Genomic DNA, 13,987 nt, shown 5'->3' with positions numbered 1-13,987 from the left:
TCGCCTTCGCCCCTCACTCTTGCACAGCATTTGTCTGTCTCCATATGTCTCTTTCTCTCACTCTCTCTCACTCACACCACAAAGCTGTCCCTTCTCTGGGAACAGGGTCTGTCCACTGATGAGTCCATTGTGAGACAGGTGTTGTTTTGTCTATTGGATTAGATGGACTGTGAAAAGAGAGAGGGGCTGAAAAAGTCAATTTTACACACCTCTGTACAGTACTTCAAGGTCCAGAGAATATTATCATTAGGCTTTTTGAAAGCCTCATATGACTCAGCACCAGGGACAGTGTTACTGTAGTACTGGGAGTGCAGTGAGTCTGTTCCTATAGGGGAGTTGTAATGTTGCCATGATACTTTCATACTGGCCCTGGCCTTGTGCACTTGTTGTTGAAGCACATACTGTAGAATAAAGCTTATTTTGCGCTTTCTGACTAAGCACGTTTATGCAAATTTTTCAGGTGTGTACAATACACCCTTCTATGTTATGAATGCTGTATTTGTCATTGACCTGAACTTGTCATTGAACTTGCTAAATAATTGTCATTCAACTCTGCTAAATGTCATATTATTGTATGATAGCTAACTTTTATATCTCGAACTAACCACATTTCCCTGAGTTTAACTTACCATCGTCATGTTTCTGTCCACTCACTCAGAACGGATATATTTGTGTTCAGTTGCACAGAGCACTTATACTTTTTCCATGCTTTGTTGTACAGTGATGTCAGACAGAAATACCTCTTACAGTATTTCTACAATCGCTACAATCCAGGAACAGAGCAGGTTGGTGGGAAAGCACAATTTTCCAACATGGCTCTGCTTTTAACGGCAAACGTTTTGCTGTTGCCTCTCCCTGTAAACCTCAGAATGATGCCACTTTGCCGGTGTGCCTCTACATCACTGAATTGACATTTAAAAGAGGAACAGAGGCTATAATAATTGTGGGGCCTTGAGTGTGGTGCCAAAGCATTCATTAGGAAAAGGAAGGAAATTCTGTTTGTGGCCAAGCCAAGTGAACACTTTTTACCTGTGGAGGGTCATGGTCCCTAGCCCCACCAGTGGGTCCTGGTGACTTTCACTGATTATACCTCTCTGCAATTCATCTTCCATAGCAATGAACATGTGATGTCACCCACCCGACTGGTCACACACTGGTCGAATACACATTGTTTCCATGTCATTTCAATGAAATTATGTTGAACCAACGTGGCATAGATGTTGAATTAGGGTGAGAGTTAGGGTTCTGAACATGCTCCTGAAAAATTCTATCACCATGCCATAAGATTGCTAAATAGCTAACTAAATAGCCAACATAATGGCTACATGGACTATCTGAGTTGCCTTTGTATTTTCTTATTGTTTTTGTCTCTATGCACACTCACAGGGCCCTGCACACTCACAGGGCCCTACACACTACACACACTGATACTCCAACACACAAACACTCACACCATCGTTTGCTTACACACACACATAATAAGCACATACATTTATACTGAGTCTAAACACACCTACTCAGATACAATCATCATATACGCTGCTGCTAGCAAGACAGCCATTTCACTATGCTTGTACATGTGACATTAAAACTTGTGCCTAGTGGAACATTTGTTACAGGAGAGAAAAGTAAATGTAATCCACTAATGCCACCTACATGCGTGTAACTGTTCTGCATACCCTAAAACCCACCCACAGTATTTGTTGTTCCAGCACGTTTACCTCTCAGCTCTTCTACCTCTGCGTACCCCATCATTTAGCAACAGCCTGAGGTATTTAGCTCCCTTCCCTAGAGGCAGAGAGGTGATGAGTTGTCCCACAGACATTTATGGGGCACCGGGAATTATTCACTCAAATAAAGTAATTACCCAGTACTGTCCCCTCGTGAGGTGTTGTGTACATTATGCAGGAACTAATCACATAGGCCTTGTTTACCTCTGAGGGGATTGGATTAGGAAGCGGGCGATGGCATTTTCAGTGGCGAAGGGAAGAAAGATCCCTAGCCCACCAACAATGTCCTCCTTCAAAGCGGCATTAGCGGCTCCATTAAAATCCTGTCACCCTTTTTCTTTACGTCTGTCTGTGGCGCTGAGGAGTAGAGAAATCAGTCATTCAAATGCTAAGTGACTTCCTCTCCCCTGTGAATATTAGAAAGGAGAGTATTGCTCCATCATTTACCATGCAGCACACAAAAAAAAGAGAAATGAGACTATGGTGTTTTGAATATATCCCCACCTTCGCAATATCTCGTCACAAGCCAATACCTCTGACTCCTTGACACCTACAGAACGCTGCAGAGCGTCACTCTTTATAAAGACTCGGCTGTATACATGGGCACATACCTAAAGTTATATAAGTGAGTGTCACACTGATTTCATATGTTGGCAGTTTTCAGAATTAGCATGAAAGCCTCACTCCCCCTTTAAGATAGAAAAAACACCTTAACATGGCATTAAATTGATAAATTAGATAATTGATGGCCAGGGTACTAAGTTTGCCTCTGAGCATAGTTTTATAATATATTTAATTGGAGCAGAACACAGGTTTATGCATAGGGTAGGTCCGTGGGTATAGAAATATCTGTTCCATGTATTATAGACTATATTATTTGATTCATTCTTTCTCTTTTTACTTGACAGGTCACAGACGGGGGCACCATTAAGCAGAAAATCTTCACCTACGATGCTATGTTTAATACCAATTACTCTCATATGGAGGACTACCGCAAACGGGAAGACCTTGTCTACCAATCTACAGTCCGGTAAGCATCAAACCCAATTACTGTTAGTTTGGCCCTTACAGTTTATCATGAGGGTGCATTCTGAACTCGGAACAATTTGTTGTTTTTAATGTAAAAAAAAAAGGTTTTCCTTGAAAATATGTTTGTTTACTAGCCTACCTGTTTAATTTGCGACACGGTTAGCCTCAGTTGCTGGGACCGCTTCTACTTGTCCCAGGATACTGCCAAACCCTAAAGTCTGAAGAGCTGCTGCTAGTTGAAGCAGCTAGCCTAGCTGCTAGCTATCAAGCTGGCCAGGTTTCCTTGGCAGTTTGAACACAGCCCGCGACGCGGTTAGCCCTTTTGTGGCTGGGACCGCGGATAGTACCGGGCTTGTGGCTGTTTAAATCCCTGCTGTTTGTTGCTGTTTCCATCGGCCATTGCTACCATCATGCAACCAAAAGTTAAAGTAGGTTGGAGTAATGGAGAGGACAGTGTTTCGCTATCACAGGTGCATGATCTTTTAAATAAACAAAAGATGTCTACAAGCAGTTGTTACAGCAACAGGAAAATAGCTTCAAGAGCTTTGTCCAAATACTGGTGGACTCAACTACCAAAATAATGGATGATCTGACCAGAAATGTCCAAGACCACAAGAACCGTTTGCAGTTCTCCCAGGAAGAGGTGGATGTCCTGAAAGAGACTTGCAGCAAGATGACAACAAACTGTAAGTCCACGCAAGATGACATCAGCACTGTCTGTTAATCATTATTACAGATGACTGGGAAAACAGCAGTGTTGTAAGTAAAACCACTTTTAAAACACTACTTAAGTAGTTTTGGGGGGAATTTTTGACACATTTTATTTTTGCTGAAGATAATGCACTTTTTACTTCATACATTTTCCCTGATACCCAAAAGTACTCGTTACATTAGCAGGATATTAAAATGGTCCGAATCATGCAATTACCAAGAGATCACCCTGGTGTGCCCCTGGCTATCTGGAAATGTAAAACAAATGAAGATTGTGCCGTTTGGTTAATATAAGGATTTTGAAATTATTTATACTTTTACTTTTGATAATGAAGTATATATTACCAAATACATTTACTTTTGATACTTAAGTATATTTAAAACCACATACTTTTACTCACGCTATTCCATAGACCTTTAAACTGCAGCCATTAATTATTGCGGTGATAATTAATGGCTGCAGTCATTTTTGTTTGTTTTTGCTTTTGTCCAAATAACATTTTATAGTTTATAAATTGTGTAGAAATGCAGTATGCCTTACCCAAGATTTAGCTATGGTACTACTGCGAAGCGTTGCTAGTTCCTTCCTACTGTACCATCTGCTGCGGGTGATACTGGGCCTGGATGTGATGACCCCGATGGGGGGTCAACACATCATCGTCTTGGTAGAAAGAGGGAGGGGATAGGAAGTGGTTATGCTCAGGATGTACATTTCAGTGTTGAACCCTGACTGAACAGCTAGCCAGACCAATCGTTATTCCCACCACAGAGCTGCATATTTTCCAGGTAGTGTGGTTCAATTTTGGCACAGCTTGGGGCAGTACTACTGCATGGAGGCCTATGCTGCATGCATCACACCTCCTTACCCTCACACACATACTGTACATATACAGTCCTGCCGATGCCAGAATAAAGAGCCCTGCTGTTTATGCATGAGCAAGTTTTACAGATGCGTTAGAAATCATCTGGCTCTTGTTGGGTAGATTACACGTTTGAGGAGTCCTGGGGACTGTCTTCCTATACCTTAGGTCTCAACAATATGGCTGGCATCTGCTCCCCTCCTTCTCCCTCTCCCTCTCTTCCCTGTCTTGCTTTCTCCCCACTTGTGTTCCTTCCCTCCATCCCTCTCTCATATTGGCACTCATTCTTTGTATAAAGGAGTAATAGAAGCCCACACACAGCATCAGTCTGTTACCATTTCTCTGTAATGTGTGTATGACCCATGCTGATTATAATGCATTTTTTTGTCTTTCCCTGTCATTATTCCAATAACTTTCTACCTCTCTCCTTCCCTGCCTTTTATTTGCTCCCCATATCATTCCTTTCCTCTTTCTTCCCACTCTTTCATCACTCCTTAGTTTCATGTTTTTTTCCTTCACTGTCTTTTAGGGCTACACGACACCCCGTTCGCGATACGTACGTAGGTGCCAATACGATATGTTTTGCGATTCGATGCTGTGATTTTATTGCGATTCGATGTTCCAAACATATTGCTCAAAATGTGTCTTCTGCAGAGGGACAAGAGAGAGCCATGAGAAAACAAGTGTTTTGTATATACATTTTTTTGTATTTACTTTTTACAATTTTCCACAATTTCATGATAGCCAATTGTTTTGATCAGTCATGGAAATAAAAGTGCTGAAACAAAATTGCCTCCATATTTAAAAAGAAGATGGAGAACAAGCTATGAAGAAAAATACTGGAGTTTTTGTGCAGGTACAGCCAACAAATGCAAAAATAGTATTGCGATATTATTGTCAAAACGATACAGTATATAGTCAAATATAATATCCCGATATGTAACTGTATCGATTTTTTCCCCCCTATCACTACTCTTTCCTCCACTCCTCCCCTCCCCACTTTTCCTGTTCTCTCTCAAATGTATCTTTTCATTTCTGAGCTACTGAGCATTTCCCGACTGAGTACGATGTGCTCAGAAAATCCCACAGTACCTTCAGGGGAGTAGTCATCATCAGAATGGACTATTTTACACATGTACTCACACAAGAATACAGACACAACTGTGCACACACACACACACTGACGCACTCAGTAGGATTTGAATCGGCGGACCCAGCATGTGAAACAGTTCGACGGTACCTGCTCTGACCTGTCTGTTTGGCGGTGTGCTTAGCCAGTGTTCGTCAAGCAGAGAGGTAAAGAGGCTACTGCAACAGTCACACAAGACCAGTCAGGAGGAATCTGAACTCTCCCTTATGTATCCCATGCCTTCCTCTATGGCAGAACACAGAGCTCAACAGCAAAGAGGGATGTGGAACATAATCTCCCATTTCCACCTGAGAGGGGTAAGTCTTCTCTTCAAAGCCCTGGCATTCTGACAAATCCAACCGTATGACCACAAATGAAAGCTGTAACATTGTAAATTTAACAGAAAGCCCTAGATTCTCATAGAAGTCTGTCTTTTTCAGAATACAGTGTTAAATATCAGGAATATGCTGTGCTTGTTGTGTCTATATTACTGGTGTAGATTCATAAACAGAAAGGGAGGTCCCAGCTAGAATATCATGTTCTGAAAACCATATTTGTTTTTAGAGCTGGGTGAGAGCGCGGTTAATTATTTTTTATTTTATTTAACCTTTATTTCTATGGTGTTTTGAATACAACCTTCCCACAACTTTCTGGGAATAGTTCAGGATAGTTGCTTAGCTTTGGAACATTCTCAACACATTTAATGCAACCACTGTGTCAGATTTCCAAAAAGCTTTACGGAAAGAGCAATAATCTGAGTGTGGCGCACAGACACAAAAACAAGCAATGCAGATACCCGCCATGTTGTGGAGTCAGTAAAAGTCAGAAATAGCGTTATAAATATTCACTTACTTTGATGATCTTCATCAGATTGCACTCCCAGGATTCCCAGTTCCACAATAAATGTTTGTTTTGTTCGATAAAGTCCATCATTTATGTCAAAATGCCTCCTTTTGTTAGCGTGTTTAGTAAACAAATCCAAACTCATGAGGCGCGGCAAAGTCATGGCGAAAGTTCAGTGGAAAAGTTATATTACAGTTCGTATAAACATGTCAAACGATGTATAGAATCAATCTTTAGGATGTTTTTTAACATAAATCTTCGATAATGTTCCAGCCGGAGAATTCCTTTGTCTTTAGAAATGCAATGGAACGCAGGTGATCAGCTCATGCCACTCTGCCAGACCTCTGGTTGAATCAGCTCTCATTCGCCCCTACCTCACAGTAGAATCCTCAAACAATGTTCTAAAGACTGTTGACATCTAGTGGAAGCCTTAGTGAGTGCAATATGACCCCATTGACACTGTATATTCGATAGGCGATGAGTTGAAAAACTACAAACCTCAGATTTCCCACTTCCTGGTTGGATTTCTCTCAGGTTTTTGCCTGCCATATGAGTTCTGTTATACTCACAGACATCATTCAAACTAAATCTACATTACTTATATCATAAAGGCTTACTTTAAAGGAATAGTTTTACCCTAATACAGTGGCCTGAAAATAATGGTTTACAGGCCACATCAGGCCTGCAAGGCACATTATGCTGGCTTGCAAGTGATGTGTAATTCCTCTTGGAATTCAGCCAGAGTTAGAATATTCAACAGTTTGAATTTTTTATTCACCCACAGAAGGAGACTACCTAAACCCTTTAAACTGGAACAACCATTTCAGTAACTGATGCAACAAATCTAACAAACTGAAAAATGTGTAAATTAACTTTAACCTGTTAGAGCTCTAGGGGCGCTATTTCATTTTTGGATAAAAAACGTTTCCGTTTTAAGCGCGATATTTTGTCACGAAAAGATGCTCGACTATGCATATTCTTGACAGTTTTGGAAAGAAAACACTCTGAAGTTTCAGAATCTGCAAAGATTTTGTCTGTAAGTGCCCCAGAACTCATTCTACAGGCGAAACCAAGATGATGCATCACCCAGGAATTAGCAGAATTTCTGAAGCTCTGTTTTCCATTCTCTCCTTATATGGCTGTGATTGCGCAACGAATGAGCCTACACTTTCTGTCGTTCGCCCAAGGTCTTAGCAGCATTGTGACGTATTTGTAGGCATATCATTGGAAGATTGACCATAAGAGACTACATTTTCCAAGTGTCCGCCTGGTGTCCTGCGTCGAATTCGGTGCGCAATTGCCAGCTGCTTCTACTTTACCATTTGATTCAGGGGAGAAAGCATGTGTCCAAGAACGATGTATCAATGAAGAGATATGTGAAAAACACCTTGATGATTGATTCTAAACAACGTTTGCCATGTTTTCAGTCGATATTATGGAGTTAATTTGGAAAAAAGTTTGCGTTTTGAGGACTGAATTTATGGATTTTTTTTGGTAGCCAAATGTGATGTATAAAACGGAGCTATTTCTAATACACAAGGAATCTTTTTGGAAAAACTGAGCATCTGCTATCTAACTGAGAGTATCCTGATTGAAAACATCAGAAGTTCTTCAAAGGTAAATGATTTTATTTGAAGGCTTTTATGTTTTTGTTAATGTTGCGTGCTGGATGCTAACGCTAATGCTAACGCTAAATGCTAACGCGAAATGCTAACTCTAGCTAGCTACTTTTACACAAATTATTGTTTTCCTATGGTTGAGAAGCATATTTTGAAAATCTGAGATGACAGTGTTGTTTACAAAAGGCTAAGCTTGAGAGATGGCATATTTATTTCATTTCATTTGCGATTTTCATAAATAGTTAACGTTGTGTTATGCTAATGAGCTTGCTGATAGATTTACACAATCCTGGATACAGGGGTTTTTTCATAGCTAAACGTGACGCAGAAAACGGAGCGATTTGTCCTAAACAAATAATCTTTCAGGAAAAACTGAACATTTGCTATCTGAGAGTCTCCTCATTGAAAACATCTGAAGTTCTTCAAAGGTAAATGATTTTTTTGAATGCTTTTCTGTTTTTTTGTGTAAATGTTGCCAGCTGAATGCTAATGCTAAATGCTACGTTAGCCATCAATACTGTTACACAAATGCTTGTTTTGCAATGGTTGAGAAGCATATTTTGAAAATCTGAGATGACAGTGTTGTTAACAAAAGGCTAAGCTTGAGAGCTAGCATATTTATTTCATTTCATTTGCGATTTTCATGAATAGTTAACGTTGCGTTATGGTAATGAGCTTGAGTCTGTATTCACGAACCCGGATCCGGGATGGGGAGATCAGAAAGGTTAAGTAGAATACTGTAAGATGAATCAATCAATATACAGTACATGCAAAAACACATATATTAAAAACAACCATTAAAAAATATATCTGCAGCAGAGTATGCTGGGAAATTTGATAACTATGGTCATGGTTTTGATGAGAATGTTGTATGCTTTGTTCATAGCTAAGTTGGAAATGAGTAATTACCAGTTGTGAAGTCGTAAATACCAGTTTGATGCATTCACATGCTTTGAACTCGTTGAAAAACACTGATTGGCTAATGGCCAAGAAGCTGTGTCAACCATAAACTAAAAATCCAGCTATCATTCTTGTAAACAAACTACAGTGTTAAAAAAACATATTAATATATAGCTTTTTATAAATAATGTTTTGTTTCGTTTAATTGCCGAAAATGCTTTTATCTTACAAAGTTAATTTAATTCCTGTATCAACACTAGAAATGTTACACAGAAAAATATAAACTAGGTTACACTGGCCAATTTGCTGTGTATCTGCTCGCTTGATAAAAAATAATTGAGTTGTAGCAATTGACTGATGTTGGAAGAGAAAAGTTTGAAAATAAAAGGTTTTATTTTAATTTATCATAGCTTCATAAACAGGTATACATTGATCTAGGTTTGTTGTTAGAAATGTATATACCGAAGATAAGTTACCTCCATATTCTTCAATTTAAACCTGTAATGTGTAAAGTTTTGTATTTTTTATGTTAAAATTAAAAAGCTCCAATAAATCACTAGTGGTCATCCAATATAATGCAACAATAACAATAGTGTGCCCCTAACCTGCTTCAGAACTGCTGTATTTGCTGGTATTTTCCCAGTCGGGTCAAATTTCCCGCCAGATTTTGTGGCGCACAGAATGAGTGAAGTGTTTTCTGTGAGTGAGGGGCAAAATGTGAGGGGCAAAATACCCGACCCAACAGCAACTACTCCTCCATCTAAGCCAAAGACACAGATACATTTGGGGAGCGATAGAGCCTGGGCCAAGACGGAGTAAACCTCAGATTTGAGTTCACAAAGTGGAGAGAAGTAAGGAAGTTGAATGGGTTAAAAATCGACCCAGAATTTGCATTTTGTTCTGCTTAAAACCTCTACTTACTCCCCATCCCGCATGCGGGAGCGTGACACTAATTAGCATAACGCAACGGACATAAATATCCCTAGAAAAAAATCCTATTCATGAAAATCACAAATGAAATATATTGAGACACAGCTTAGCCTTTTGTTAACCTCGATCTCCTTGATCTCTAGGGGCGCTATTTCATTTTTGGATAAAAAACGTTCCTGTTTTAAGCGCGATATTTTGTCACGAAAAGATGCTCGACTATGCATATTCTTGACAGTTTTTGAAAGAAAACACTCTGAAGTTTCAGAATCTGCAAAGATATTGTCTGTAAGTGCCCCAGAACTCATTCTACAGGCGAAACCAAGATGATGCAGCAACCAGGAAATGAGCAGAATTTCTGAAGCTCTGTTTTCCATTGTCTCCTTATATGGCTGTGATTGCGCAAGGAATGAGCCTACACTTTCTGTCGTTCCCCCAAAGTGTTAGCAGCATTGTGACGTATTTGTAGGCATATCATTGGAAGATTGACCATAAGAGACTACATTTTCCAAGTGTCCGCCTGGTGTCCCTGCGTCGAAATTGGAGCATAAAGCCAGGTGCAATTATTTTTCCATTTGAGAGCAAGGAGAAACCAGGCTTCCACGAAGGATATATCATTGAAGAGATATGTGGAAAAACACCTTGAGGATTGATTCTAAACCACGTTTGCCATGTTTCAGTCGATATTATGGAGTTAATTTGGAAAAAAGTTTGCGTTTTGAGGGCTTAATTTTCTTTTTTTTTTTTTTTTTCTTTTTTTTTTTTTTTCGTAGCCAAATGTGATGTACAAAACGGAGCTATTTCTAATACACAAAGAATCTTTTTGGAAAAACGGAGCATCTGCTATCTAACTGAGAGTCTCCTCATTGAAAACATCAGAAGTTCTTCAAAGGTAAGTTATTTTATTTGAAGGCTTTACTTGTTTTTGTGATAGTGGCCTGCTAAATGCTAACGCTAATGCTAACGCTAATGCTAACGCTAAATGCTACGCTAGCTAGCTACTGTTACACAAATGATTGTTTTCCTATGGTTGAAAAGCATATTTTGAAAATCTGAGATGACAGTGTTGTTAACAAAAGGCTAAGCTTGAGAGCTAGCATATTTATTTCATTTCATTTGCGATTTTCATGAATAGTTAACGTTGCGTTATGGTAATGAGCTTAGGTCTATAAATAGAATCCCGGATCCGGGTTTGGTCGTCGCAACAGGTTAATCACCCTGTCATCTCAGATTTTCAAAATATGCTTTACAGCCAAAGCTAGACAAGCATTTGTGTAAGTTTATCAATAGCCTAGCATAGCATTATGCCTTGCTAGCAGCAGGCAACCTTGTCACAAATCAGAAAAGCAATCAAATTAAATCATTAACCTTTGATGAACTTCGGATGTTTTCACTCACGAGACTCCCAGGTAGATAGCCAAAGTTAATTTTTTCCCAAAATATTATTTTTGTAGGCGAAATAGCTCCGTTTGTTCTTCACGTTTGGCTGAGAAATCGCCCGGAAATTGCAGTCACGAAAACGGCAAAAAATATTCTAAATTAGCTCCATAATATCAACAGAAACATGGCAAACGTTGTTTATAATCAATCCTCAAGGTGTTTTTCAAATATCTATTCGATAATATATCTGTCGGGACAATTCGTTTTTCAGTAGGACCGATTGGAGTAATGGCTACCTCTGTATTATACGCGAGAGTCACCCTGGGAGCCATCAGGTGACCACTTACGCAATGTAGCCGCCTACGGCTATTCTTCAACATAAATGCGTAAAACTATGTCACAATGCTGTAGACACCTTGGGGAATACGTAGAAAGCATAAGCTGGTTGATAGCATATTCAAAGCTCAATAGGGACTCATTGGAACGCAGCGCTTTCAAAATATGGGGCACTTCCGGATTGGATTTTTCTCAGGCTTTCGCCTGCAACATCAGTTCTGTTATACTCACAGACAATATCTTTACAGTTTTGGAAACGTTAGAGTATTTTCTATCCAAAGCCGTCAACTATATGCATATTCTAGCATCTTGTCCTGACAAAATATCCCGTTTAAAACGGGAACGTTTTTTTTCCAAAAATGAAAATACTGCTCCTAGAGTCGCAACAGGTTTTAAGGAACTTGACAGAAAAATATTTATTTTCTTGATATTTAATTACTTTTCATTCATGATTATGTTTCATTTCCACTTTGGTAATGTTTCAGGAATGTTATCCAACTGATTTGACATTGGAAATGTTATCAAATAGTTCAGAGAATGTCAAGAAACAACATTTTTCTGTGGGAATTTCAGTACTTCAGCCTAACGCTTCCCAAAGGTTTCCTCATGATTCTATTCAAAATAACTTCCACAAACTGTTCCAAGAATGTTAAAAACAACATTCTATGGGAATTCCAGTACTTCAGCATAATGTTTCCTACAGGTTTCCTCTTGGTTCTCTATAAATTCATGTTCTCCGAACATTATGAAAAATGTCAATAAAGACCACAAGAAAACATTAGTAACATTCAAAGAACGTAATAAGAATGTTATTTAGAAACATATGCATTCCATTCTCAGCGTTGACAAAACTCTCTCTGGTTAGCTGACAACATCACAAAAACAATGCACGCACTTCAATGGGGCAGAAGTTTGTGTGTTGTTGTGATTCTGGATGGCCAGATAGCTAGCAACAATGACAGGACGCTACCATGTGAGGAATTGTAGGTGGCTCGTTTCAGCTCAGTACATCTTGTTATTGATTCAATGTCTTGTTTTGAGGTGGTTGACTGATGCTACAGCTTTGCTAATATGGCAAAAATTAGCTAGCTGGGTAACCAACAACTATAACAATGTATTTGAGATACAACAAGTGCTCATTGTCACGGATTGCCCGCTCATTAGGCATGATTAGGCCGGCAAATTAACAGTTATGGCGTCAGATTGACGAGGGCAGCATTTTCTGAGTTAAACTGACCAAGATGCACCTCCAACAATAACATATAATACCTCACATAATTCTGCCTAAAAGCAATGACAATTTCTCTCAACCAGTAGCATATGGGATTTTAGGTGAGCGCTGATCCCACCCTGTGATTAACAGTGCCCACTTGGTCAAAGGCATGGTAGAGGAACAAAATATTTTGCTTGTCCATTACTAGCGCCCCTCTCCAGGGTCCTGCTAGAGAGACACATCGCTGCGGTGCTCCACCAACATTCCGTCCCAAAAATAATTAACATAAATCATGTAGCAAATATAGGATATGGTAGAAAGTATGTGGCTTTTTGTGTAGCCTACAGACTGGAGATAAAATGTATGACTATGTAATAAGACAGACACTTTTTACATCATGCAGCTTTCTCCAGTCAAATAAAAAATGTGCTGTCATGTTAACGAACAACATATCCTAAAAACAGGACAGGTCAGTGTAAAATGGACAATATGGAATGGATAATCACAACTGTTGTCCAGGAGTTTCACCTCATTGTCATAATCAGTGGTTTCAAGTTTGTATCAGTATATTTTTTGACAAGCTGATCATAGCGAAAAATAAAATACTTCTGCATTTCCCACTCTGTAAACACATTGCAAACAGGCTCAACTCATGATGAAGTTGGGTAGCTGATATTCAGAGCTTAATAAACAGCCAAATTGATTATTCACAGAAATAAGGACTAATAAAGCCAATAAAATGGCCTGTTTTACAAATGGTGGACATACCATTTACTTATTCATAAAATTCCATTGTGGCCGCCATAGTAGGCTACACGCCAAGAAACACGAGCAGGCGTCTTTTGGACATCTTTTTTTGGTGCAGTCCAGACCGGCCTTGGTTTCCACATACACAGACATTGGTTTTTGGTCCAGTCTGGACAAATTCTGAATCAATCATAGACGTCTATGTTTGGTTCAGATTTTGTCCGATCTGGATCAGCCTTGATTTGGCTCAAACATAGACATGTATAAAATACTTATTTTCTACTTTAATTCAGAACATAAAAAGAGCCTGATTTCAATAAATTGGGATGTATTTATATTTTCAACACCTTGACAAACATTGAATAAACTATTTCAACATCTGAAAAATCAGTATTTTCAACTTTCATTCAGAACCAAAAATGAACCTGATTTCAACATCTGGAAAATAAGTATTTTTCAACATCCGGAAAAGACGCCTTTTCAAAGTTTGGGAAAATATGGATTTTAAACCAATGGAAAATACATCTTTTCATCTTTCATTCAGAAATGTAACCTAACTTCAA

At 39.1% G+C, this 13,987-nt stretch overlaps 1 protein-coding gene across 2 annotated transcripts in view; it reads left to right on the top strand.

The window, feature by feature from the left end:
- LOC110528004 (immunoglobulin superfamily member 21) overlaps nt 1-13,987 on the top strand; it is a 282,540-nt gene that overhangs the window by 142,417 nt on the left and 126,136 nt on the right. For both annotated transcript variants that reach the window (XM_021609765.2, XM_021609767.2), the window contains exon 3: nt 2,639-2,760. In XM_021609765.2, coding sequence (XP_021465440.1) covers nt 2,639-2,760 — 122 coding nt within the window. The remainder of the gene's footprint in view (nt 1-2,638; nt 2,761-13,987) is intronic.

This window comes from Oncorhynchus mykiss, chromosome 7 (assembly GCF_013265735.2).
Source record: "Oncorhynchus mykiss isolate Arlee chromosome 7, USDA_OmykA_1.1, whole genome shotgun sequence".
Taxonomy (NCBI): domain Eukaryota; kingdom Metazoa; phylum Chordata; class Actinopteri; order Salmoniformes; family Salmonidae; genus Oncorhynchus; species Oncorhynchus mykiss.
This window is presented reverse-complemented; position numbering and strand designations above follow the sequence as displayed.